Here is a 25,340-nt window from a genome sequence, read left to right on the forward strand (position 1 = left end):
TTCGGAAGCCAAGCGTTTTACCACTCAAACTTTAATAGGTGACGGTAAAACACACAATGCAGTGGTAAGTTTAAAAAAAAAGTAAAGTTCGCCCCTTTTAGACCTTATGGTCTAATGGTGTAGCAGGCATTCAATAACTAAGATAAGAAGAACCTATGTAAAATATATATATATATATATATATATATATAGAATAAACTAACTAGTGTGTCTGTTCTTGTGTACATCTGTTACTGTGTTACATCAGCTTGTTTTGTATCGAGGTCGCGGCTTTACAAAAAAAATACGTATATATAATAAACAAAAACAATACAAACCACTTGCTTGTAAAGTTTTAGAGATTCATTCAGATTTGAAGATTGTTATCTCCTAGCCCGAATCCCCCAAAGGACGGCAGCTTTAGCGGGCTGGCTTCGACTTTGATACCGTCGTGACAAGTTCCTATCTCATACTTCTCTGCCAGATAGTCGTAACAATAGAGAACAAAAAAGCAGGCATCAAAGTCAAAATATCAAGCCTAAAATAATTTAGGTGAAAAAGTTAGTCATCCAACGACTAAGTCAAAATAGTCATTAAAATAGTCACGTGGATATTTACACCAATAACATATCCGGATATGACTTATTTCTGAAATGCGCTTTGTGTTCAGTAGACCAAAGTGTGTTCAATGTACCAATCAGTAACGTCTATGTTGATTTGACCCTGTAAATGAGACTGATCTAAGTAGCTGAAACCTTTAAGGCAGGCCTACTTCTTTTTTTACTGGGATATTCAGTGCAACGACTGTTCCTCTTGGTTTTTTATCACTATTTTTTTTAGTAATCATCGTTGGTAAGAGATTGAATGGTTACGACTATAACTCTCATCACCACATTAGCATGCGACCTTCACCAATAGAGCCCTAAGTAACCAATTAGAGCTAAGTGAAGTTCCCCTTTCAGACCATGCAATCTATAGGGCAGATGATGCAAAGGTCGTCTGTTTCTGTGGCCCCACGGTTAACGAGGGTGTCATGTGGCCAGCACAACGACCAACCGCCTTTACTTTTCCCCAACTAATGTTATGTACCCGTTAGAGCTGGGTGGACTCAGAGGCGCCCCTAACTATCCCGAAATTAAAGATCCCAGGATTCGAACGCGGGACCCTCAGAAGCCGAGTGCTCAGCTATCGTGCCTCAGTTAGAGCTAAGAAGAACACTTAATGAAATGCAGATCAAATAGGAAAAAAACAACATCATTCGCTAACAAGTTTCGAACTCAATTATTTTGACTAGTTGGTCAAGCTCATTAAGTTTTATAGTATTATAAAATAAAGAAAAAATTGTATAAACGATATACATAAGTGAAACGAGTATTATATCACCATCTTATTATTTGGTAGCCTTAAGTTCAATTCACTAAGTACATTCGTTATATCAGCAACTTATTTGTTAGTCTTAATTCACCGATTACATGTCTAATATCAGCTGCTTTTTTGGTGCAATGTCCTTTTAAGCATACATTTCCTACAAGGATCAATTGCGCATTCTTAGTCTTATTTTGGTAACATTAAGTTCCATTTACAAATAATAATAATCTTTATTGTCCGTATGGAAATTTGTCTTACAATTTGTGCATTACACCAAACAAAAAACATAACTATAAGAAACCAAAGTGTACATTCACACCAGACTCATTCATAATTTACATGTGACAAAGCTCATACCAGATTGTTCTTATTTAATGATTTGATTGCCAGGGGAACAAAAGAGTGTTTGTGGCTGTTTTGTCTTTGCTATCGGTGTCTTGTATCTCTTTTGTGATGGTAAAATCACAAAATCCTGACACAAAGGGTGATTCTTTATTTCGAGGATCTTGTTAGCTTTTTTATAGATGTTTGTCTCAAACAACTGCCCAAATGGGGTTTGTTTTTTGCCAATGATTTTACCAGCAGCATTGTGTTATGTCAGTATCTCATGTGGTAGTCTTAAACTCACAAATGACTACCACAGTTTCACTAACTTGACACTCAATCGACTGATTAGTTTGGTGAGAAGAAACTTGACCCTCGATAGTGAGACCAAAATAGCATTGAACTGTGGTCTTGCTCGAGGCTAGCTTCACACGACCTCTACTTAATCTATTATCTAGCAATCGACGTTCTAGGACTTTCAATGGCCCGATCCATCATTTGTTTTGTTTGATATTTCTTTATTGTATGTTTTTATGTTCAGACCTGATGAAGGCGTTACTTAGAACTTGGCTTCTAAACCTTTTAAGCTTTCGAATCTTCCTGTTTATAATAATAATAATAATAATCTTTATTGTCCGTACTGAAATTTGTCTTACAATTTGTGCATTACACCAAACGAAAAACATAACTATAAGAAACCAAAGTGTACATTCACACTAGACTCACTTATTTACATGTGACAAAGTTTATTTCAGATTGTTTTTATTTAATGATTTGATTGATTGGAGTGTTTAGAGTGGTATGCACTCTTTACAAGCTCAGCTGAAGTTGCTTCATAGAAATTAATGAGAGCACAATATAAATAAATACTTTTTTCAAATCACAAAGTTTATACTACAGGGACCGGCCTTAGGCCACTGCAATATATGCAGCCGTAGTGGGCCCCGCACTTTCATAGTCTCCGCGCTAATTCTAGCTGTAAACTATTAAAGTAAACCATTTTAATTAAGGGTTCTCGCGGCCTCCTGATTTTCCTGGAGAACTTGGGAATCTTTTGAAATTGAAAATATAAGAAAAAGTCCTGAAATAATTAAAGTCTCCTGAAAACTCATAAAAATATTCTTAAAAATTGACAAAATTGTCATTTAGGGGTGTCATTAATACGGTAAACGCCAATACTACGCACAATTTAAAAAACAGAACGGCATTGTCAGCTTTCATTTAATAAAATGTAATGCAAAGACCAATTCATTTTCTAATATAAAAATCTTAATTTTCACTTATTATCCTTATCCCTACCCTGACTGGCCCCCGCGCAATCCGTTTCGCATAGGGTCCCGCAGTTGTTTGGGCCGGCCTTGTGTAATTGTATCAATTAGTTTGGATCAGTCATGTAATGAAATTTGTAATGGATTTAGATGTGCAGACAAGTGACAAGAACTGTTCAGCGTGCAGAGAACTCGAGCTGTGTAACGGAGTTGTGTTTGTGTTTGTTTGTCGTTGACCTAAAGTCCTAAACATTCACATTCACCTGAGCCCCTTTTCCTTGAATTGCTGGCTTTTAGAGTTACACAGTATCTACGCTTACAAACTAATACCATTATAAACTAACTGAGTTACACAGTAGCTACGCTTACAAACTAATACCATTATAAACTAACTGAGTTACACAGTATCTACGCTTACAAACTAATACCATTATAAACTAACTGAGTTACACAGTAGCTACGCTTACAAACTAATACCATTATAAACTAACTGTTTTTATAGGGATGAAAGTTAAAAAAAAAGAGCTTAACTATTTTAAAATCTACGAAACAATTATGTAACTATTACGAAATAATATATGTTTTTCGTATTGGTTGTAATGGAAAGTATCATATTTCGGCATATATATTATTCATTCAAACAATTAATCTTCACAAACTTTTATTATTTGGAAATTCTGTTTTTAGTTGTACAATAATGTTCACCCGCCTGGTCTGGCGGGTGTTCACCCGCCTGGTCTGGCGGGTTTTGCGCTGGAGTGTCCTTCAGTCCTGGCGGTGGTTCCCGGGTTCATACATTGCCCGCGAACCCTCCCCCCCCCCGGTTCGTCTTGCGAAAGGTTTGGACATAGAAGTAACCAGTTTGTTATTAAGAGCAATGCCTGGTCGTGCCGTTAGCGCGCTGAACTGATTATCTCGACGGTCCCGGTATCATACCCTGCTCGCTGCCATCCCCCGTCGTCCAGCAGGAGATTTGGACAAGGAAGTAAATTATCTTTAACTTTGAAGGAACATCCAAAACATGTAAAACATTTTACAGAAGAAAAAAAATTTTACAACGCCAAATGAATCTTTGAAACAATATTACTTTTGACAATCAAAACAAAATCACGTCTTGAATATTCCTTGCGAATAGGCGGATCCGACAGAGATCCGACTCCGATTGGGGCCGCCTGTGAGTTTGTGTTGTCTCTTTCTAATCTTGTTTAAAATTGATTCTTGTTTTGTCGGATGCAAGAAATAACTGCAAAATTTCCAATGGATCCGAGAAAAAAAGGTGTTGGACTAACTTTTACTAGACCGAGAAGACAGTTGATATAGACTTTGAAAAAAAAATCAACGTGGATCAAATGTATCAGGAGAAAGTCTTTGATCCATCTATCAAGATTTAAGATTTTTATTTTCAAAGGCTACATCACAGCCTCCTTTTTGGTGTGGCTCAGGGGTTGGGCGGTCACCTGCTGGAAATAGTGATAAAAGGCGTCTGGTTTGAATCACGACAGGTATTTATCTAAAACGCTGTGCGGTGGGTAACACAGAACGACGGCACCTACTCTGACGTTGCGGATGTAGCACCCAGCGCACTCGTCTTGGTTGAGTTTAAAAAAAAAAAAAAGTTCTCACTGCGTGCGCCACAAAAAGTAGTTCTTGCAGTAAACTGACTCATTGGTACACATAAGTTACAGTAGGCGTGATCGATAGTCTGTACAAATCAAAGAAATTTAAATTTAAATTTTTGAATAATCAAAATTGTTATGGATAAAATGTATGCATTCATTGGCTGAGGTGGTCAAATGTAGTCAAACTGAATTTTTGTATTTGATGGTGCCAATAAAAATTATCGTATCTTAAGTATTTGCGTTCGAACGTTCTTTGTGTACAAGAAGATTCCTTATTCTGCTAGATTAATTAAATGTTACATCCACAAATAAGTTTCAATTAACACGTTTTTTTTCGCGACAACTGGAATATGTATTTTTTTTTTGGTCTCTTAGAATTATTTATTATTCTTAATCCCTTAAAGCGATTATTTGTTACGTATTTGATTGTAGTTATCGACCTCATGAGCTATGAGCTGCTTACAATTCTCAGAAAGCTCTTGTTTGTTGTTGTTGTATTTCAATACTAGAAATGCAAAGAAAACTTTAAAATTTAGAAGCTATAGTTACTTTCACTTTGTTTCCTTAAGCATTCAATATACAAATTAAAATAAAAAATGGAAAAAAAATACAAGAAAAAAAACAGGCAAAATTTGCTAATACTCTTTAAACAAAAACGAAGCTTATCTAAGGGAAAGATCTCTACACTTACAAATATTTCTCAATAATGTAGAAGCTATTTCCCTTGTTGGTGTCAACCAAAATGATTGCTTACTAGTAATTTATTGACAAATTGTTGTTTTTACATATATATTCATGTCTTGTCTTCGCCAATGAATAATTGTGCAAAGTTTCAAATTGATCCAAGGATGGGTGTGGGAGAAATAACGTGTAGAAACGTTTGACCAGACAGATAGACAGACAGACAGATAGACAGAGTGGATATAAGTTTTAAAAACAAAACACCACGTATTGGTTAGAAAGCTTAAAAAGACTTGGTGGTCATTGTGTAAGACGCATAACCCATGGTCTGATAAATGAGCTCCTATTCCAACGACGTAGCTGGCCTAAAGATGTGCATTCCCATTCCCCCCCCCCCCCCCCCCCCCCAAAAAAAAAAAAAAAAAAAAAACACGGTAGTTTTATTATTGTTATTAGCGGTATTTGATAATTCAAACAAAAGATTGTTTTCCCCACATCGAACTTTGTGACTGAACCCATACAACATTCATGATGGTAGTTTTGTGGATAAGATAGGTTTGTGGTGGGTCTAGTTGTGGGGTAGATGACGTGTGTCAGCGTTACGTGTGTAATAGATGAGTGATAGATATGTGCTAGTTGCTAGATTAACGTGTGATAGATAAATAGATAGATAGATAGATATGTAGAGAGGGAGAGACAATAAATAGATAAAGAGAGAGAGTTACATAGAGAGAGAAAGAGATATTTATATATATATATATAGAGAGAGAGAGATAAATAGATAGATAGAGATAAAGATATAGTTAAATAGAGGTAGATAGATAGATAAGATAAAGTTAAATATATAGTTAGATAGAGATAGATAGATATTAGATAGAGATAGATAGATATTAGATATAGATAGATAGATATTAGATAGATAGATAGATAGATAGATAGATAGATAGATAGATAGATAGATAGATAGATAGATAGATAGATAGATAGATCTCAGTAAGAAAAACAAAGACAAATCTATGAAAAGTTCCAGAATCAATACAGCACACGAACAAAAAACTGTTTTTCCTCTTTCAACGATTAACCAGGAGTTATCTCGCCCCATGAAGCTTGACGCTGTAGTTGCTGTATTATGGTATCGATCAATCTTTGCGCTCCATCTCTTCCCTTTCTTTCCTAAGTTGCAGAAGCTGTGGTCGTCTGCATGGGAGAGTGGCGGGAGACCAAGTCCAGTGGAAACATGGCGTCCTTCGAAAGTTCAAAGAAAGTCTCACCAGTGTCCAAACACCTTTAAGCCGCAGACGTCAGTCTCGCTATTGTCTTCAACGGTCCAATGTTTAGTGACATCTTAAGAAGCTGGCGGTTGTAGACGCGGCCACAAAAATAAACAGAACAACCAGCGAACGCTCGGAAATCCGATCGAACACAGAATAGCCCCCCCCCCCCCCATTTATATAACTTTTAAACATTGGTTTTTATTTTTGAGTGAGAAATACTATTTTTAAAAGGCTATTTCAGTGTGACTGATTTAATCCTCTGTTTTTTTGTTGTTTTTTTTTTCGTTCCCATTTTGATAAAAAAAAAACATTAGCCTTGATTTTTGTTTTAAAGTTTTATTTCTATTTTCATTCCTCAGATTCAAGAGTTTATATTTTCACTCACGACATGGATTAACATCTCACAATAACGTCTTATCATGAACAATAATCTTCATCACTAAGGAATCATTGTCTAGCAATTTCAAATCTGAACTGGATATGAACGAAACAAATAATTTACGTTGAGATACATTTTTATTTTGTTTTATAAATATGGATAAACACCATATTGCGAATGTATCTCGGACTTCATGTACATACTAGCCGCAATGGAATGTGGCGTGTCTGTCATTCATTTCATTTGTTTGGCTCAAAAGTAAGAAAGACGAATCCTTTAATTTCCTAGTTTCGTTTTGTGGATTCTCTACGGCATTAAAATATTTCGCACTTTTCTTTCGTTTCTGTTGTGAGCAAATATAATTTTTAGAAGAAGCCGAAACAAGAAAACGAAACAAAATTTGTGAGGCTTGATTACAGACTTGTATTAGCAGTGGATTAAAAAGTTCACTTTGAGTTATCCCGACGTATGGAACGAAGCAGAGTTGTCTACTATGCCAAGACGAAAACATATAAAGTCATCCATCCACCTGCGTACAACAGGCAGCATTCAGCTCCAGACGATGAAACTGGACACGCCCCGTTAGCCTCTGGTGAGGCGGACTTTCCTTCTACACCTTTGCAGCAAAGTCATCTCAGGATCCGAAGTCTGAGCAAAGAAAGGCGGACAACCAACTCGCCTTCATCGGGTTTTGAACCTAACACTTACTTCAACTGGGACCACGGCGAGAGAGGAGCGAAGCAAATGGTTTATCTGGATAGAAGAGATGGCGGCCACTTCCCACAGAAAGAGATGCTGCTGAGGAAAGCGCCATCTGCTCGGAAAATTTATCCCGGGCCAGTCGTGACCGCGCCTGTGTCCCCCGTTTCACCTACTCGCTGCCTTCCACCAAGATCTCTTTCCATTCCTCGATCTTCAAACACTTCTAACGCGGAAATGGCTCGGCCGAAATGTGGTCCCAAAACTGGAACGGATGATGTTCACATGACGTCATCCATCACGAAAACTACGGGAGGTTACATTAAGCAAACTGTACTCTCTAACATTCCATATTCCTCGCATGATAAAAGAGATCGCAATATCCCCAGACCGGAACTCTCTGTCTCCAAAAGTTCCAAAAACACAATCGTGACAGATGAAGTTGACAGTGTTGGACACTTTGTACAGTCAGCGAAGGATGTCAAATTGGTCCAAAATAATCCCGTTGTGAAAAACAAACTTCAGGATGTGCCCGACGGTAATTTTCCACACAAAGACCAAATCTCGAATAAAAACGATGATGTGGTTATACACTGGACTGTGAACGAGCAGAACGCCATTATTTGCCGCAAACTTTCGATTAGATCCACGAAGTCGAATTCGGAAAATGAAGACGATGACATTCGGGAGCCAAGAAAGTCCAACTCCAAAGTCAACGAGACCTCACCCGAATTTTCCAGCAGTGTCCATCACGATGAGCGCTACAATTCTGATAAAGACTCCGGAGTCCAATCAGACAATACATCACAGAATTCAGAAAGTCAAAGCTCAGAAACAGCTGCCTCGCCGAGCAGTCCTATGTCTAAATGGAAAAGAAATTCTTTACGAATGGCTACTCAGGGATTTATCAGTATGTCAGACTTAACCAACTCAGTGGAATGTCTACAGATTTTCTCCCAGGATAAACTGAAAAGCTTAGCGTCGCCTTCATCGGATAAATATCTAGATACAATTCAACAAAGCATTCCCTCAACACCTACGGCTAGTGATGTGCTCTTTTCCAGTAATGGTCAAATATATACCTTCTTTGAGCAATTAAACACTTCAAATCCTAAATCTGGTGCTCCAAATTCTCAACAAAACAAGAATGAGCTACGGTTATCTACCTCAGGCTCGCCAACTACTTGTCCAGCGGAATCCACGAGCTTGGACATAAGCCCTAATAACAGAAACGGACATACTGGCCTCATCAAGAGAAATTCGTATGCCTTGGCCACAGCGAGTAATTCGAATATAAATTTTATAAATAGTGAGTCAGACATTAACTTGGCTTCGCAGAAATCTAGAATGAATTCCACTGTAGATAGATATAGAAATAAACCCATGACAGGCACACATAATCATCCTTTGTCTCCCAGGCTCGTCAGAGAAGACAGCATAAGCAGCAGCCCCCATGATTCATCGTTTGGCAGCTTCTACTCCTGCCAGAGCGCTAATTTCGTGTCAGCAAAGTCAAGCCCGTTTTTGGACAGGGTAGATCAGAATAGTAAACCACAGAGAATCCAGGCCAGAAGAATTAGCGACCAGCCAAGTTTACCGCCACATGGTAGTGACGAAGAGTCAGAGAGCACTAGCATGTACTATACAGCTTCTGACACTAGTTTCCCAGAAACTAGCATCTCTCCAAGATCCACGCAAGACAGCAAATCCACGAGCCCAAAGTTTGTACAGCCAAATCCGCCCATGACCACGAGAGGCCAGAAAATTCCCATAAGCACACAACACATCGGCTTGAGTCCGCGGTCATTTAAAAAACTTAAGGCTGTAGTCCAGTGTTATGGATGCGGTCTAGACAAAGGGCATTCCCTTGTGATGATGAATAGAGCCCAGAAAGGGAACCCAGATTATAGCAGGGAAAGAACTACGTCAAGTAGTCAAAGGACAGTCACTTCGTTACCTAGACTACATGATCCGAAATTTAGAACTAACGCGAGAATACCAGATAGCAGATTTAGATGCAAATCCACCCCAACTGTTAGATTAAGAAATTTTGAGCTAAATCTTGACAATGATAGTGACCTATTTGATGATAATTCTCTAAGCTCGCCTGATTCTGACTATGACTGGTCAGAGATGCCCAGAAGTCCTCCAGCTTTAGGTCGACCTAAACGAAAAGTCTATGCTGGCTTTGACAGTCAGCCTCTTCCGATGGACAGCTTCTATAGTGATTCGTCTAGCTGTTACACAGACTGTGGTTCTTGGAGTTCTAGGGCGACCAGCAAATCTGCAGAAGTGGAGCGCTCCTACCATGGCTCCATCGAAAACCTGGTCTCAGCCATCCGTTCCGCGTCTGCGGAAGCTGTGGACACTATCACCCCGACGAGGCAAATGTCTCAGAACACACTGCTTGACTTTTTTCGGATCAGCGGCAAGCAGTCGTCGGTGTGTGAGAACAACCACAACGTGTACGTGAACGTAGAGAGTTACGACAGCGACGACAAACTGAAAGACTCGTACGGGGCCAAGACTTTCAGCAACGAGAGTCTACATTCCAACCTTTCGACTGCCACCACCACGAGCTTCCAGCAGCGCGGCTACGCCAACTACAACAGTGGGGATTACAACAGTCTCCCCGAGGATGAAGTGCCGGTGAAAACCGGCCAGCAACACTACAGTGACTGTCACAAGGAGGGACAACATTACAGTAATAACTTAAGACGAAATAACGAGTTGAGGGTGGATTGCGCACCTCACCGTAACAATAGACAATCGTTTGACTTCAAATTTCGGAACAGTGAAGAGTTTCTTAGCAATTCCTGGGGAAATAACAATGTGGATGGCAGAGTGCAACAGAAACCACTGAAAGGTCAGTCCAAGAACCTTTTCGTTTGTTTTCTTAAAGAGTATAATTTCTTAAAGAGCATAATTTCTTAAAGAGTAGAGTATACTTTCTTAAAGAGTTTAATTTCTTAAAGAGCATAATTTCTTAAAGAGTATAATTTCTTAAAGAGTATAATTTCTCAAAGAGTATAATTTCTTAAAGAGCATAATTTCTTAAAGAGCATAATTTCTCAAAGAGTATAATTTCTTAAAGAGCATAATTTCTTAAAGAGTATAATTTCTCAAAGAGTATAATTTATTCATATGCTTGCCATTTATAATTAGCGCGTGGGAAGTGTGTAAAAAGCCAAAGGTTCTGTGATAATGATAAAAACTAGTATTGATTTCTGAAATTTTAATGAGTTTTAAGCCTAACGAGCAAAGAGACATTCTTTCATTGTCAGAAATTTCCCCAACTCCTCAACAAACAAGACATGCACGTAAGGAATCGATTAAAAGTAAAAAAAAAAAGTTCCCCTTGCAGACCTTGCGATCTATAAGGGCTGATGATTTTAATGTCATCTGTTTCTATGGACAACAGTTAACGAGCAGGGTGTAATGTGACCAGAATAACGACCAGCCGCCTTTACTTTCCCCAACTAAAGACAGGTACCCATTAGAGCTGGTTGGTCTCGGGTGCGCCCTAAAAATCCCGAAACTCAAAAGTCGAGTCGTCACCGAGATTCGAACCCAGGGCCCTAGGTTCGGAAACCAAACGCTTAACCACTCAGCCAGGATAAATGACTTGGTATTTTATTTTGACATGAATTCTGTTAGTTATCTTTTTGTTGGAATCTTTGCACGCGTTCTATTTCTTTTTTTTTTTTAATTGTACTTAATTAAGTACATATCTCTCTAAATTGTGCCGATGTGCCAAAAACTTTAAACTCAAACTCAACCCAAAAGATATTTCGCACAAAAATGTTGTAAATGTAGGAGGCTGTGCATCATTTGCAGGTACGAGTGTAAGAGTATGTAAAATATAAGAGGCTATGCAAAAAGTTTAGAGGCTCCATATCATTTGCTATGTAAAAGTGTAGAAGTAGCGAGAATCATTCGCTATACTACAACAGTTGAGACTTTGCAGGTCAATGTTCTGGCTTTCTATGACGATTTTTCTTGCTTTGATTCATCTCATTACCTATTTTTTTTATATTATGCGAATATTCGTTTAGATGTAATGCTATGAGCGATCACACTGGCTTTAAATTATATTTCACACAAGTGGAACTCTTTATAAAATAAGACAACAAACTTTGGACTAGGACTCTTTCCGCCTTAGAGAAACTTACAACAGTTCCCCGATCCTCTGTATCAGATTTTTTTAAATTTTCTATGGACAGTTTTTTTTTTTTTTAATAGATATAAGGTTTCACATTCTTTCAAGGGGGACCACCGCTTTACTCCACCCTTCGGAAAATTTACGCTTGCGGTAATTCTTTCCCCTTTACTTTCGTACCACGCCCCACTATCTATTCGTTTTGTCAGTTAAAATGGTGGTGGTTTTTAAGTAACCTTTTTTTTTTAAAGTTTCTTTCTCAATTTGTTTCCTAGTGCGCTTGAACTCTGTTACGGAATATTTTGCTTTTTTGAAGTTTATAGAAAAATCGGATCTTATTGTCAAAGGCCTCCTTCATCGAGACACTACTGTCATAGAAGACCGTCATAGAAGGCCTGAACACTGACCTGCAATGTCGTAACATGTGGGCATTTTGGACCAATAGCTCGTTACCTCCACACAGGTCTGTACGACGTGGCAACGAGCTATTGGTCTCCACTGCTCACGGGTTGCGACGTCGCAGGTCAGTGTTAAAGCCTTCTATGACGAATGGTCTCGGATGATCTCACGGAAATGAAAAGATGAATGCCTGGGCATTAGCTGTGGTTGTAACGATGTCGCTTCCCCCTCTCCACGCAGCTGATGTATCCAAAGAAAAGGCAAGTGCCGATACAGTTTTGGGGTTAGCGGCGTCGCAGGCTCAGCCAGGATGTATCACCGAGTGCTGCAAACTGCCTGAAGGTCGCCGGCTCCTGATTTTTCATCAGGGTTGATTTCTATTAGATCTGATCAACGGAAATCTACTGCCTTATCTCAGAACCGATCAATTGAAATCTTTTGCCTTGTCTGTTGCCTGTTTGATCTGGTCGATTGTTTGTTAGATCTGGTTGATTGAAATCTACTGCCTTGTCTGTTAGATCTGGTTGATTGAAATCTACTGCCTTGTCTGTTAGATCTGGTTGATTGAAATCTACTGCCTTGTCTGTTAGATCTGGTTGATTGAAATCTACTGCCTTGTCTGTTAGATCTGGTTAATTGAAATCTACTGCCTTGTCTGTTAGATCTGGTTGATTGAAATCTACTGGCTTGTCTGTTAGATCTGGTTGATTGAAATCTACTGCCTTGTCTGATACTATTTCCTATCACAAAGTAGATTATTATTATTAGGCCAAATATTTCACATTCTAAAATCATCGTCTGTAAAACTCCAGAAATGATTGTGCTCTACATAGCTTGTTAGCAGTTTAAAATGCTGTGTTATTTCTAGATAACACAGTTGTATTGTGTTTAAAAAAAACACAGACAAAACCAAGTAAAAAACGCCAGTCGGAATACGAGCCAAGACAGAATTACTGGTGCCAGCCAATGTTAGGATGGATGTCTGCCAACCTTTTTACAAATAATTTTTTTTTTTTTTGTAGCTGTAGCATTTTGTAATCTTAGCGTTTTGTTATGTTATTTTTAAAATGTAGATAGAATACTATTCTTTGAATTTCTTTGGTTTTCATAAAATCGGTCACGTTTTAGTCATAATGTGTGGAAATTAGAATAGTGGTCATTGATTTTGAATAAAAATAAACAAAAATAAACGGGCACTATGTAAAAGGGCAAAATACATTTCATTTAGTAGTCGATATTTCGAAACTGATAGTTTGTAAGTACTTGGGTTAAAGATGAGTGCTAAGGAAAGTACTTTATTAATGCCCTCTCTCTCTCTTTATCTCTCTCTCTCTCTCACTCTTTCTCACTCTTTTTCTCTGTTCATGTTTCTTAAAGTAATGACAACTTTCATTTTCTTGGCCTTTTTTAAATTTGTATATCACTCCGTACATTCTCGGGTTAAATTAGCGTTTAAACAATAATTTAAATATATAATAATAATAAGGCTTGTCTTCGAGTCCGGAGATTAACGAGGAATGCAGTATTTCTTGTGGCTACGCAGCCCCAGCTGTGACCTACATAATTTGCCACATTCAGGGCAAGCATAACCATTGTCTCTCTTTGTTTTGATCTTCATTTTTTTTTTCTTGTGTTCCTTCAGACTTGAGGATTGTTGCATCCTAGTCCAAACCTCCATCAAGATGGTGAATAATGGCGGGGAGGGTTCGAACCCGGGCTAATCGAGATTCAGTCCAGAGCGCATACCGCACGACCATGCAGTCATACTTGAACATTCTCATGAGAGCCTTCTCTTCTATTACTATAAGCATTTTGTCATACGTAACTTTGAACAGAAAAAAACTGTTAATATTACTTTTTATTACTTTTATATTACTTTTATATTATTTTTTATATTTCTTTATATTACGCTTCCTGTTCTGCAAAGCAATAATTTTGCTTTGTTTTTAAAAATGTGTGAAATGGTGTTTGTGGGTGTCGTATGTTGAATTTGTTAATACCAAGGAGAGGGAGAGATGGTGAATGAGACAGTCATTCAGATTATTCTTTAACAATGTTCTTGTCATAGACATAATTAAATATAGACTGGAAAAAGGAAGTAACTTCATGTAACTTGAAAACATGTATATCTATTGTATTCGGATTTCCGAATTATGAAAAATTGCATGATCTTCATTCTGAGAGATTTTTAAAAAAAAACACTAGTGAAAATATTGTAATACTTATATAGGTTATTGCTGAAATAGATATGAATACTTAACTTTTATACTGCTCATAAATGCTGTATAATAAAGAACACAAAATTGCAAGTCACAAATTTTCGTTTCATAAAACTCTTTAATCGGCCAGTCTATATTTATTTATGTCTATGGTTCTTGTATTTCTCTTTTATGTTGAAGAAATGTGTGAAACGCAATTCTGATTGGTTTAGATTATACGAAACTAAATAAATTTTGTTATAACTATAAATAGGAATACGAAACGAAATGAATGTTATAGCTTGTGTTCGCGTTCACCTATTCTTAGCATCCTTTTTATTTTTATCTTTTTTTTTCCCTCTGTCCACAGCTTCCTCCTCCGCTACATTGTCAAGGCCGAAGTATCATACCAAGAGGAGGTATCTCTCCTCTAAGGACATTATCGACCTTCTCGTCAACCCAGACAGACGGCCCCAAGCGCCAGGGTCGTCGTCACTGGAAAAACAAGCCCAGAAGGTCTGCCGAGTCATCTTGTGCTGTAACGACATGGAAGCCTCCATTCACAGTGGGCAGTATCAGTTCTAAGTGTAAACATCATGATCACGTGATAAAAACAAACAAACTATTTTTAAACCTAGAAACTGACTTTCTTGCAGTTTTCACTAGAAATATTTTTTCCCCCCTACAAGGAGAAAGTTCAAAATTGAATACAAAGTGCTTTAAAGTAAAGACTATTGGTACCTTTTAGTCATGAGTCATGTTTTGCTTTTATGTGTAAGGGACAGATATAGATTTGGTTTTTTATTTTAATGAAATATATGAATATGAAGCTTCATTTAGTCATTTTGATAGCTTATTGATTCAGGGATTAAATAGCACTTGATCTTTAACTCTTGAGTAGAAAGTAAATCGTGATTCAAGATTGAAATACTCTATTACTTAAATAGCAATCATATTAATCCCTAATGAAAGCCAAGAAGGCTTTGACTTCACTATCACAGCATAAGAATATTGCACCAGATTTTCAAGAGTTGTTTTGTATTTACCACCCTTGCTAGCTTGATAAGTGTGTGTGCGCGCGCGTGTGTACAGACATATATAGTAGTCATCAGCTGAAGCTGGTAGGGCCACATATCAATGTATTATCAGTCACATGACTCGCACAGCTGCAACTCCTATATTCTACCTGACTTGAGTGTGTGTTTAAAGAATTTAACATTGCAAGCCACACCTTTTGAATCAACTCCCCCTCTCTCCGACCTCTCTCCTTAACCCTAACTACCCCACCTCATCCTTAAGTACTTGTAAGAAAGGGGGAAAAGTGGGGTGGGAATTAATTATAAGAACCGTGGAGTAAATAGGGTTGTTTTTTAAATCTGAAAAGGGAGCTAGTTTGACAATGGCATATTATACTATATATTGTTATGCACACTGATTAACGGCCCTTAATTGGTTTCAGACCTCAGCTTAAAAAAAAAATCTAATGAACTCGCAAATTAGAGACAAGAAATGGAGAAACTAGGCAATAACCCGTCGTCGTAGGGTTTGGAATTCGATAATGATTTTGCAGTTACAGTTATCTACCTCTATGCGGGCTATTACTTTTACTGTTAAGCCAACATACTTTTAATAGCAACCTACAGTAGTGAAGTTGCGTGTATAACTTACAAATGTAATTTATGCATGAAAAAAAATGGCGTACTCTTCCTGTTACAGATTAATTATTCAAGCGGGACAAACTTCTCAGCAATCTCAAGGGTTTTGAGAGGGTTAGCAATCATAAGACGCAATATAAAATTCTTATTCATAGCCAGTAATTAAAAACTAGTCAGCGACGTAGATCTAGACGATTATGAATAGTTTGTTCACAACAACTAGAATGTTTGAACAGTGCGTTAGAGATAGTGAGGAGGCGCGGTGGCTGAGTGGTGAAGCCCTTGTCTTCCGAATCATGAGATCACGGGTTCCAATCACGATGAAGATTGATATTTTGAATTTCGGGATTTTTTTAGGACGCCCCAAAGTCCACCCAACTCTAATGGATACCTGATATTAGTTTGGGGAAATTAAAGCGGTAGGTCATTGTGCTGGCCACATGATACACTCGTTAACCGTCTGACATAGAAACAGGTGACCACATAAATCGCAAGGTATAAATGAATGCTTATTGAGATTGTGAACTTAAAAAAGAAAATTATTGTGTAAACAAATTTTATTTGAGAATTTTCCTTTTTATCATTTGAGAAATATGGTAGACCTCATAACTAACGATACTTTAAATCATACTGTTCAAGTCTGGTGCTACCTACTGGTTGTTTGGCCCCGGGGGGGGGGGATTGTAGGGAAGATCTTTCGCATTAAACGAACAAGTAACAGATTAGAAGATATAGAAACTATGTATAGCACACGATATATCTACAATACATTCAAAATCAAATAGCGTTTGTTTTTCGCATGAGATTTATAACTGTTTAAATCTTCCAACTAAGCCTAACCTTACAGTGAGTGTTTAAATCTTCCAACTAAGCCTAACCTTACAGTGAGTGAAGCATTTCGAAGCCACCAGATGCTGTATTGTTCTTTACCAATTGCATAGTTATTCAATCAATGGTTCTCAATCAAAAAAAAAAAAAAAAAAGCAAAACAACATTCTAGGATGTGTGAACGTATAAGTTATTTCCATTTCGCTTCGACGTGTAGCCTACACTGAAATACGCCTCTGTTTGCATAATTAAGAACCGCCACGCTAAGCATGCATCACGTTATGTGTTATTACCCTTTCCACCATTTCTAACCACAACTTAATTGATTTAGTATTGTTTCCTTTAAAAATTTGCTTTAAAATGTAATGCACATTTGTTTCTTAAACAAAACGATGTACATGGTATTTAACAGTTGCCTTTACGTTTTAATCTTAGTTACAACGTCCACAATTAACTCTTTCTCTCCGTAATTATTTACCACATCCTGGTGAAATCAACGTTGGTATTGTCGTTTAGGAGAGAAAGAGCTTTAAAAAAATGATGAAACATACCAAGTTCAAAGAAGTATGTTAGCTAAAATGATCTTTTTTTTTTTTTTTTCATTTTTAATTGTCTTAGCAACGGCAGGGGTAGATAAATATGAATACGTGTTACTGTTTTTTTTTGTTTAGTATTATTATTATTATTTATGTCCTAACTTAAAATGTTCTATGTACACTTTTTTAATGTTAATTGTATTTTTTTTTATAATTTATATTTTGAAGTGGAAACATAAGCATAATAAGCATTTATGAATGTCTGCTCTTGAAAAATTTAAAATGCAATTTTATGTGACCAAATTTTATTCGATTACCTAATATGATAAACATTCAGCAATTACATAATGAAAGCATACAATACGGTAGACACCAATAGTGAGATATTATCGCTACCCCATTCTCCTCCATTAGTATATTCAGGGAAAAAAAGTACGGTCACATCATTGCTCTCCTTAGTTGTTAGACAACTATAGCTCGTCTCGTGGACCATCTCTTGCTCCGCCCCCCCCCCTTGTCATCTCCCTTTTTTTTTTTACCCATCAATAATAATGTTAGAATATATAGAGACGACTTGACAGGCTGTACACTTTGCTTTGTGTACATGTGGACACTTTAAAGTTCATGAGCACATGCCCAAGCCGTTCAGCTAAAGATCATGTTTAAACTACATTACTCACACTGCTGCGATTGCGACACATCTCTAATAGCTTGTTTAACGTTAAATAAGATCACCCTCTTGGATCCATTGACCCCAAGTGCAAGCAGGGCCGGCCTTAGGCATAGGCAAACTAGGCAGCAGCCTAGGACCTCCAATAGGTGGGGGCATCGCACAGGATGAAACAAACAAAAAAAAAAAAAAGAATTTTGAGAAAAAATTGCGAAACTTGGATCAGATCTCAAAAATTGTTGAGCACTAGAACTCTTATGTTTATCTGCCTCTAGTCCGGATATTGCGATAAATACATCCCAGTTATTTGTCGATTCAGATATAAACAGGCAGGTTTTTCATAAACTACGTAATTTTATGTTTTCTCTGGGTTTTTTTTTTATAAATATCATTTGGGGCCACCAAATTCACTAACCTAATACCTCCAATTATCCAAGGTCGGCACTGGTGTAAGCATGTATTGTCACCCCCTATGGGCTACCTGTGTCATGTCTGCACACCTCCTCTGTCCAACTGTTGAGACCCGGTCATTGGTTTGTAGATCCAAACAACTAGCACAACTGGAAATACAAATGAAATTATAATTTAAGCCAGGTAAATCTCACCAAAAAAATAAATCACTTCTTTAATGTTACATGTCTCTTGTTTGTCTCCCTTTAACTTTCACACTGGTATTTAGCCTATTATCTTGAATTAACGAAAACCTTGTGGTTTCATCAGAATGTCTTTAGCCTACACAACCAAAAGCATCCGCCCACCTTTTCTCATAGTTACATCAGCAACACGCACATACACTCCGCAACACTAGGGCAATAATGCATTTCCAGCCTCTATCAGCAAGGGTTGCTTTTATTTATGTTCCTTCGTGGAGTGTCTCCCTTTAGAGCTTCTTGTATATTAATTAATATGTATATAGTGATGTGCAATAAAGCTTTTCTTCCAATCGCGTTTATTAGGCATTCCATTGTAGATATTGATGTATTTAAATACTGTTTCATTATCTAATTATTGATTTATTGTTATTTGTGTGTGTGTTCGTATTTCTGTAACGTCACAAAGAAGTTAGGTATTCGTATAGCTGTATAAGGATTTAACAAGAACTATGCCCTCTAAAGGGATGGAAGCGTGTATGGTTTGTAAAACTAATTTATGAAATAATTTCACTTTGAAAAATTTAAATATTTTATATTAAAGATGTTCATAAAATAGAAGCAAATAATTCAATAGCAAGGTTTTTGGTATTTCCGGTGTAGAGAATACGAAACTAAACATTTTTAAATAACACTTCATAATTTGGGAGCACTTTTTTGTTTCTGTACTGAATCACGAAGTTTCTACACGCAGAGCAGATTACTGTAAATACCCTTCAGTTTGAAAATCTCTAATAGAATTGAAGTAATTGAATTGTGAGTGTGTGCATTTTTTTTTATTGTTACAATTTTATAATATTAAAAAAAAAAAAGCAATGAACTTGTCCTCATAAAATTTTTTTGCTAATCTTGTTGCCTTTTTCTGTGTCGCCTCGTTATTGCAGTGCATGCTGGGTCTATGCACATGTCCTAGTTTCACCCGGAACTACATTTAGATGTCAAGGTCAGGTGAATGCCATTGTTGTGTTTTTTCTGTTTTAACATTTGATATGTCTTACTGCAATTGCTTTAACATTTAAGATCTATTTATGTTGGCAATTTATTTCGATTTTTTACTGCATAAACATAAAAAATAAATGTCTAATAAGGAACCTAAATCTGTTTAGTTTTTTTTTTTTTTTTTTTTTTTTTTTTTTTCATTAGCCGAGTAGGGCAAAAGTCGTTATTTAAATTTAAAATTACCTTCAAGATCAAAATTACTGCAAAAACAATATAAATAATATAATCCTTCAAAATCATTTTTCGTATATTTTATGCACATACGTTTAAGCCATGAAGGAGTTGTTCTGGTTGCTCTTTTTATAGCCTTTATAACACCATATATTATGGAGAGCCTGTAAATTGTATAACTCCGGTATATTATTTTCTATATTTTAATTAAGAGAAGAAATAGAGAGACATGTGCCCAATTTTATTGAAGTAGCAGTGGCTGCCTGGTCGTTCAGATTATCGATGGTCCCGGGTTCAAACCCTGCCCGTTCCCATCCCCCGTCATCCTGCGGGAGGTTTGGTACATAGGGGTGCCGTCTTCAACTCTGAAGGAACATCCGAAACATGTAAAACATTTTACAACATTTTACTAGGTTTTAGGTAATTCAATTTTTTTCGTGTGTTTTTTCTATTTCATTTGGGGCCACCAAATTCAAGCCCGCCGCTTTCCGTCCATATATATATATTCACAAAGCTTATATCAACTCTGTCTGTCTGTCTGTGTTGTGTTCACGTTATAGCTCCCACACCCATTCTCGGATCAAGTTGAAACTATGCACAATTTATCTATTGGCATAGACAAGACATGAATCGATAGGACATAATTCACCAATTAGACAAATAATAACTAGTAATTAGTTATTTTGTTTAATACATACAAAGGAAACTAATACTTCAGTATTCACAGATATGACTAAATTAGTTGGGTTTAGTCCCCTTAAATAATTGTTATCTCTATTCTTCCCTCGCGTACTCTCCGATCAAGTTGATACTTTAAACAATTATCTATTGTGGCTAACAAAACATGAACCAATAGACAAAAATACTCAATACGCCATACACTATTGGTAATTAATTATTTTGTTGGATATCGAATACGGGAAACAATTTGTATATTATTGATATATATAGTTTTAAGGGCGTAGTTCTTCCCCTTTAAATAGGCTTTGATTTTGTGTGTGTGTGTGTGTTTTCTTTTTTTGTTGTTTTTTTTTAAACAATTTTTTTTTATTTTGCTTGTTGGGCAGTACTACTAATAGAACTTGTGGGTGAGGAATGGCTCTATAGAGTTTGACGCTCATAGTCGTTTAGGGCAGGGGTTCTCAACCTGTGGGTCTCTACCCCTTTGGTGGTCGATTGACCATTTGCCAGGGGTCGCCTAAGACCATCGAAAATATGGATTGTTATTGTCTATCCTACAATTCTGTATTTGTGTCTGGGGGGGGGGGAGGTCGCGGCAGAATGGGGGGTTGTAAAAAGGGGTCGCCGAGCTTAAAAGGTTGAGAACCGCTGGTTTAGGGTTATTGTTAGGGTTAGGTCCAAAAATGAGATTGGGCCATAGGGCTCTGAGCATGCTATAAGTATAAAACTCGCGCTATATAAAAGCAATACATTAAATTAATAGTAGCAATACTGAGGTGTACAAATGTAGTCAAGCCGAGACCCATCACCATACAAGTCCTGAACACTCAACTGCAAAGTCGCAACCTGTGGGCAGTGGAGAACAATGTAACTCGTTACGTGGCAACGAGGACTGCTTTCAAAGAAGCAGGCTTACGTCCCACCGTAGTCATAATGTACATGATACACCTAACTCTAGTTTAGATTCTAGTCTACATCTATAGATTCTAGAATACAAATGTAGATCTAATTAATATTTAAAAAACAGACAAACATGGAAGGCCAAATGTTCATATCGTTTTACTTAATACATCGAATCGCTTACAAATTAGTTTGTAAGGATCAATATTTCTATTTTATCATTATTTATTTTCACTACATCCGTCTATGACAAAGTCACCGTTTATACACGCGGATAATCAAGTTAGGTCGGCCTTGCTCGTTTCACGTGACCATCGCATAGAAACCATTGCAGGGAACAGATTTTGTCCTCGTAGTCCAACTGCAACACCACGTCTTTATAAAAAAGATTATACAGATCAGTCAATTTTGAGTTGAGACGCTCAATGGACACAGAAATGCACATACATAATTAAGGGAAAAAAAAGGAATAATCACATTTGACTAGAGTAACACCTTTAGTAAAATCACTAAATTTAGAGACGCTTCAGGACAGAAGACTCAAAAGTAAAGTAGCAATTATACATAAAACACTGAACCATAATCTTCAAATATAAAAACAAAATTTAATAAAATACTCAGAAAGACACAAAGATAATGGTACATTATCGTCGTTCCATATGCTAGGACAAATTTGTACAAATGCTCATTCTTCCCTAGTGCTATTAGAACATGGAATGGGTTGCCTGAGCTAGCCAGGAAAACCAGTGACTTGGCAGAATTTAAGTCATTGGTTAGCATCCATGACTAGGTGCATGACGCGTAGGACGTAAGCATCTTCTTTTTTGAAGTAACGTCTGTATTAGCCTATATAAAATAAGATAAGCTTTTAACGATCTCTTCGCGTGTTTCCAGTATAAATCATTTGACACAGGTCGAAAATAATTGTGTTGATCCTTATTAATCAACTAATGTTACAATTGAATTCTACTTATTACCATAACTTACAAATACAAAAGAACAACCTAATAAAATATTCAAAAAGACGCAAAGATAAAGGCTTATTTTTTATTATTACATATGCTAGGACGAATTCGTAGGCCTACATGTGCTCCTTCTTCCCTAAAGCCATCAGTGCCTGAGTTAGCCAGGAAAAAACAAAAACTTAGCAGAGCTTAAGTCTTTAATACACTAATACACTACTAGATTAACACAAAATTATCTTCTCTTTTGAAAGAACGTCTGTGTATAAAGCAGGGGTGGGCAAATTATGATCCGCGGGCCACAAGCGCTTTATGCGGCCCGCGGACACCTACAAATATAAGATGTGGTCTCATATACACACACACAAAATGCTTTGTTATAAAAATATTGAAACTTCTGATTATTTTGATCAAGAGGCTAAAGGAACATTGACTATACATGTCATTCTAAAAAGTGGAAAGTAAACGAAGATTATTCTAGTTGGTAATATGTAATAACATCCAGTCAAAGACGCAAACTCAGGCCAGTATTTATTCAATGCTCTGAAGAACTGTGTTCAAAGTGTTAAGCTGCATTGAACAATATTGTGTGAAAATAAACAAGTTTGTTCTTTGTCAAATGTTTAACATGTTTCGGAGGTTCCTTCAGAGTTGAAGATTGTTTACTTCCTAGTCCAGACCTCCCGCAGGACGACGGGGGATTGGAGCGGGAAGGGTTTTGAACCCGGGACCATAAATAAATCCAAACGACAGTCCAGCGCGCAAACCGCACGACCAGGCAAGTGTAAGAACAGATCGATGCTCACTGACTGTTATTTGAAAGCACTCACGAGGATGATAATGCACTTCATAAGCTAGTTCTACAGTTCGGAAGATTATGCATGTGCGAAAACAATTTTATATTCAACATTTAGTACAACTGTACATTACTGTGGTAAAACGTTGCGACAATAACGAAATTTAAAAAAAAATGTTAACAAAATTACTTTTAGAAATTGCTAACTCTTGTTGTAATGTAAATGTATAATACAGCAGTGGCGTCACTAGGGTGGGTGTCACCCGGTGAGGTCAACTCAACCCCTCCCCCTTTTCAAAAGAAAATTAGGTTGTTTTTTTTATAGCCATAATACACATACTTTATAATTAACTACACTAATTGATGGTTAAAATGAGTATAGTAAAATTCAGTTGTTACAATTTATTGATAGTTCAATTTTGCAACAATGCTACCTTAAATAAATTACAATGTTTTTTTCTTTTCTGGATTTCAAACTTGTAAACGTATCAATAGCTGAACATGAATGTCTTTAAGGATTTCAGTTTTAATAAATTTGCACGTTGTGAAAGTGACGTCTGTTCCATTGTCAAACGTGTTGTGCTTTTGGTAAAGAAAAAGTTTAATTAGCCACCAGTTTGTCAATAGTTTAAAGGTTGGCCTACTCTTGTGTATTTTTGGCTTTCTAGTACACCTTCTCTCCAAAAAAAAATTATAAAGCAAAGATATATTAAATAAAAGACACCTGGCAATAGATCTTAAGCTGCGCATCTAAATGCTATAATTTTAAATCGAAAAAATTATTTCTATTTTACCAAAAGTTGTAGGAAAGAAGCATTTTCTGAGCAAGAATGTTGACCACATCAATTAAGTGAATGTTATACACATCTATTAAATAGCTTTTCTGTTCTTTAAATTTCCTGTACTCCTTTATGGCTCCAGACATTGAAGCTGCATTTTGTATATTACTGATATTGACATATTATAAAGTCAAGCTCATTCCTTTCTAGACATTTTAAGATATTAAATAGATCTCACCAGCTTTTTTCTCCCTTAAAATCTTATAACTTATGAATCTAATCAGTGTCAGGTGTGCTGTCAAACAAAATAGAAAGGTGCTTATAGTAATTTTGACTCTTATAAATATATCTTTTACGCGGTTTTCTAAAACATTTATAAACCTTTCAACATTATAAATATACTTTCGGTTATGGGTTTTATCCACACAACATTTCCATCATCTTATGGGAATTGTATATTTAATAAAGACTCCTCGTTAGTTTGTTCACGAAATGTCAAATATTCTGATTGTATAGAAACAATCTGTGCAATTTATCCTTCCATTGTTTTTCATCTTTTTTCATCAATCATAGCAACGACTTCCTTGTCCATTGTATTTGTAGCCGGATGCCTTTGTTTTCCGATTTTCCAATCCTGATGACTATTCTTGAGACGTCTTTTTGATATTCCAATTTCAGACTTTATTTCCACTACTTATTAAATTACTAATTTGTATTTATTTCTATAGAATTAGTTGAAAATGACAACAAAAATACATACAATTTCTTGCTATTAAGTGACTAAATCATCCCCAATAGGAAGCATCAGAACCATTCTTTTTACAACTGGCGCATTTTTCCTTTTGTGAAATAGGCACACGGCAAAAAGAAACTATCCCTTAAAATATTGAAGTCTATATCATTCAACTGATTCATTGTAACTTTTTCCTTCATCTTGGCTAGAGTTTCTTTTAGGCTACATTCAACATCTAAAATTACATCACCATCTTCAGAAATCTCAATAGCCACTTATTTAATTTCCAATTCTACAAAATTTATATTAATTACATGTGAGATTTCGATAATATTTTATGACTGAAAAATGTCGTTATTTGTAAAACAGTGACTATTGGTTGGCATCTTTTTGGTATTACGTGCTAGATACTATTTCAATAGATATGATAAAAAACATTGTTAAAAATCAAAGCAGTGTTTAGGCTATATACATGCAGCTAATATACAGCTGAAAGTAAGGTTTCACATCTACTTTTGATAAAAAGTAAGCCTATGATGTAACGTTTTTGACTATTTGTAGAATTACATTTAAAAAAATAAAATATTTTTAGTCGAAATATTTTTTTTTAATTTATATAATTCTATAGTATCA

At 36.5% G+C, this 25,340-nt stretch overlaps 1 protein-coding gene across 3 annotated transcripts in view; it reads left to right on the top strand.

Annotated features, from left to right (window-relative positions):
• LOC106062410 (uncharacterized) overlaps window positions 1-16,994 on the top strand; it is a 46,192-nt gene extending 29,198 nt beyond the window's left edge. For all 3 annotated transcript variants that reach the window (XM_056029589.1, XM_056029590.1, XM_056029588.1), the window contains exons 2-3: window positions 6,873-10,457; window positions 14,718-16,994. In XM_056029589.1, coding sequence (XP_055885564.1) covers window positions 7,361-10,457; window positions 14,718-14,932 — 3,312 coding nt within the window. In that variant the 5' untranslated portion in view covers window positions 6,873-7,360 and the 3' untranslated portion in view covers window positions 14,933-16,994. The remainder of the gene's footprint in view (window positions 1-6,872; window positions 10,458-14,717) is intronic.
• The last annotated feature ends 8,346 nt before the right edge of the window (window positions 16,995-25,340 follow it).

The sequence above is a fragment of the Biomphalaria glabrata genome, chromosome 5, assembly GCF_947242115.1.
Source record: "Biomphalaria glabrata chromosome 5, xgBioGlab47.1, whole genome shotgun sequence".
NCBI classification, from domain to species: domain Eukaryota; kingdom Metazoa; phylum Mollusca; class Gastropoda; family Planorbidae; genus Biomphalaria; species Biomphalaria glabrata.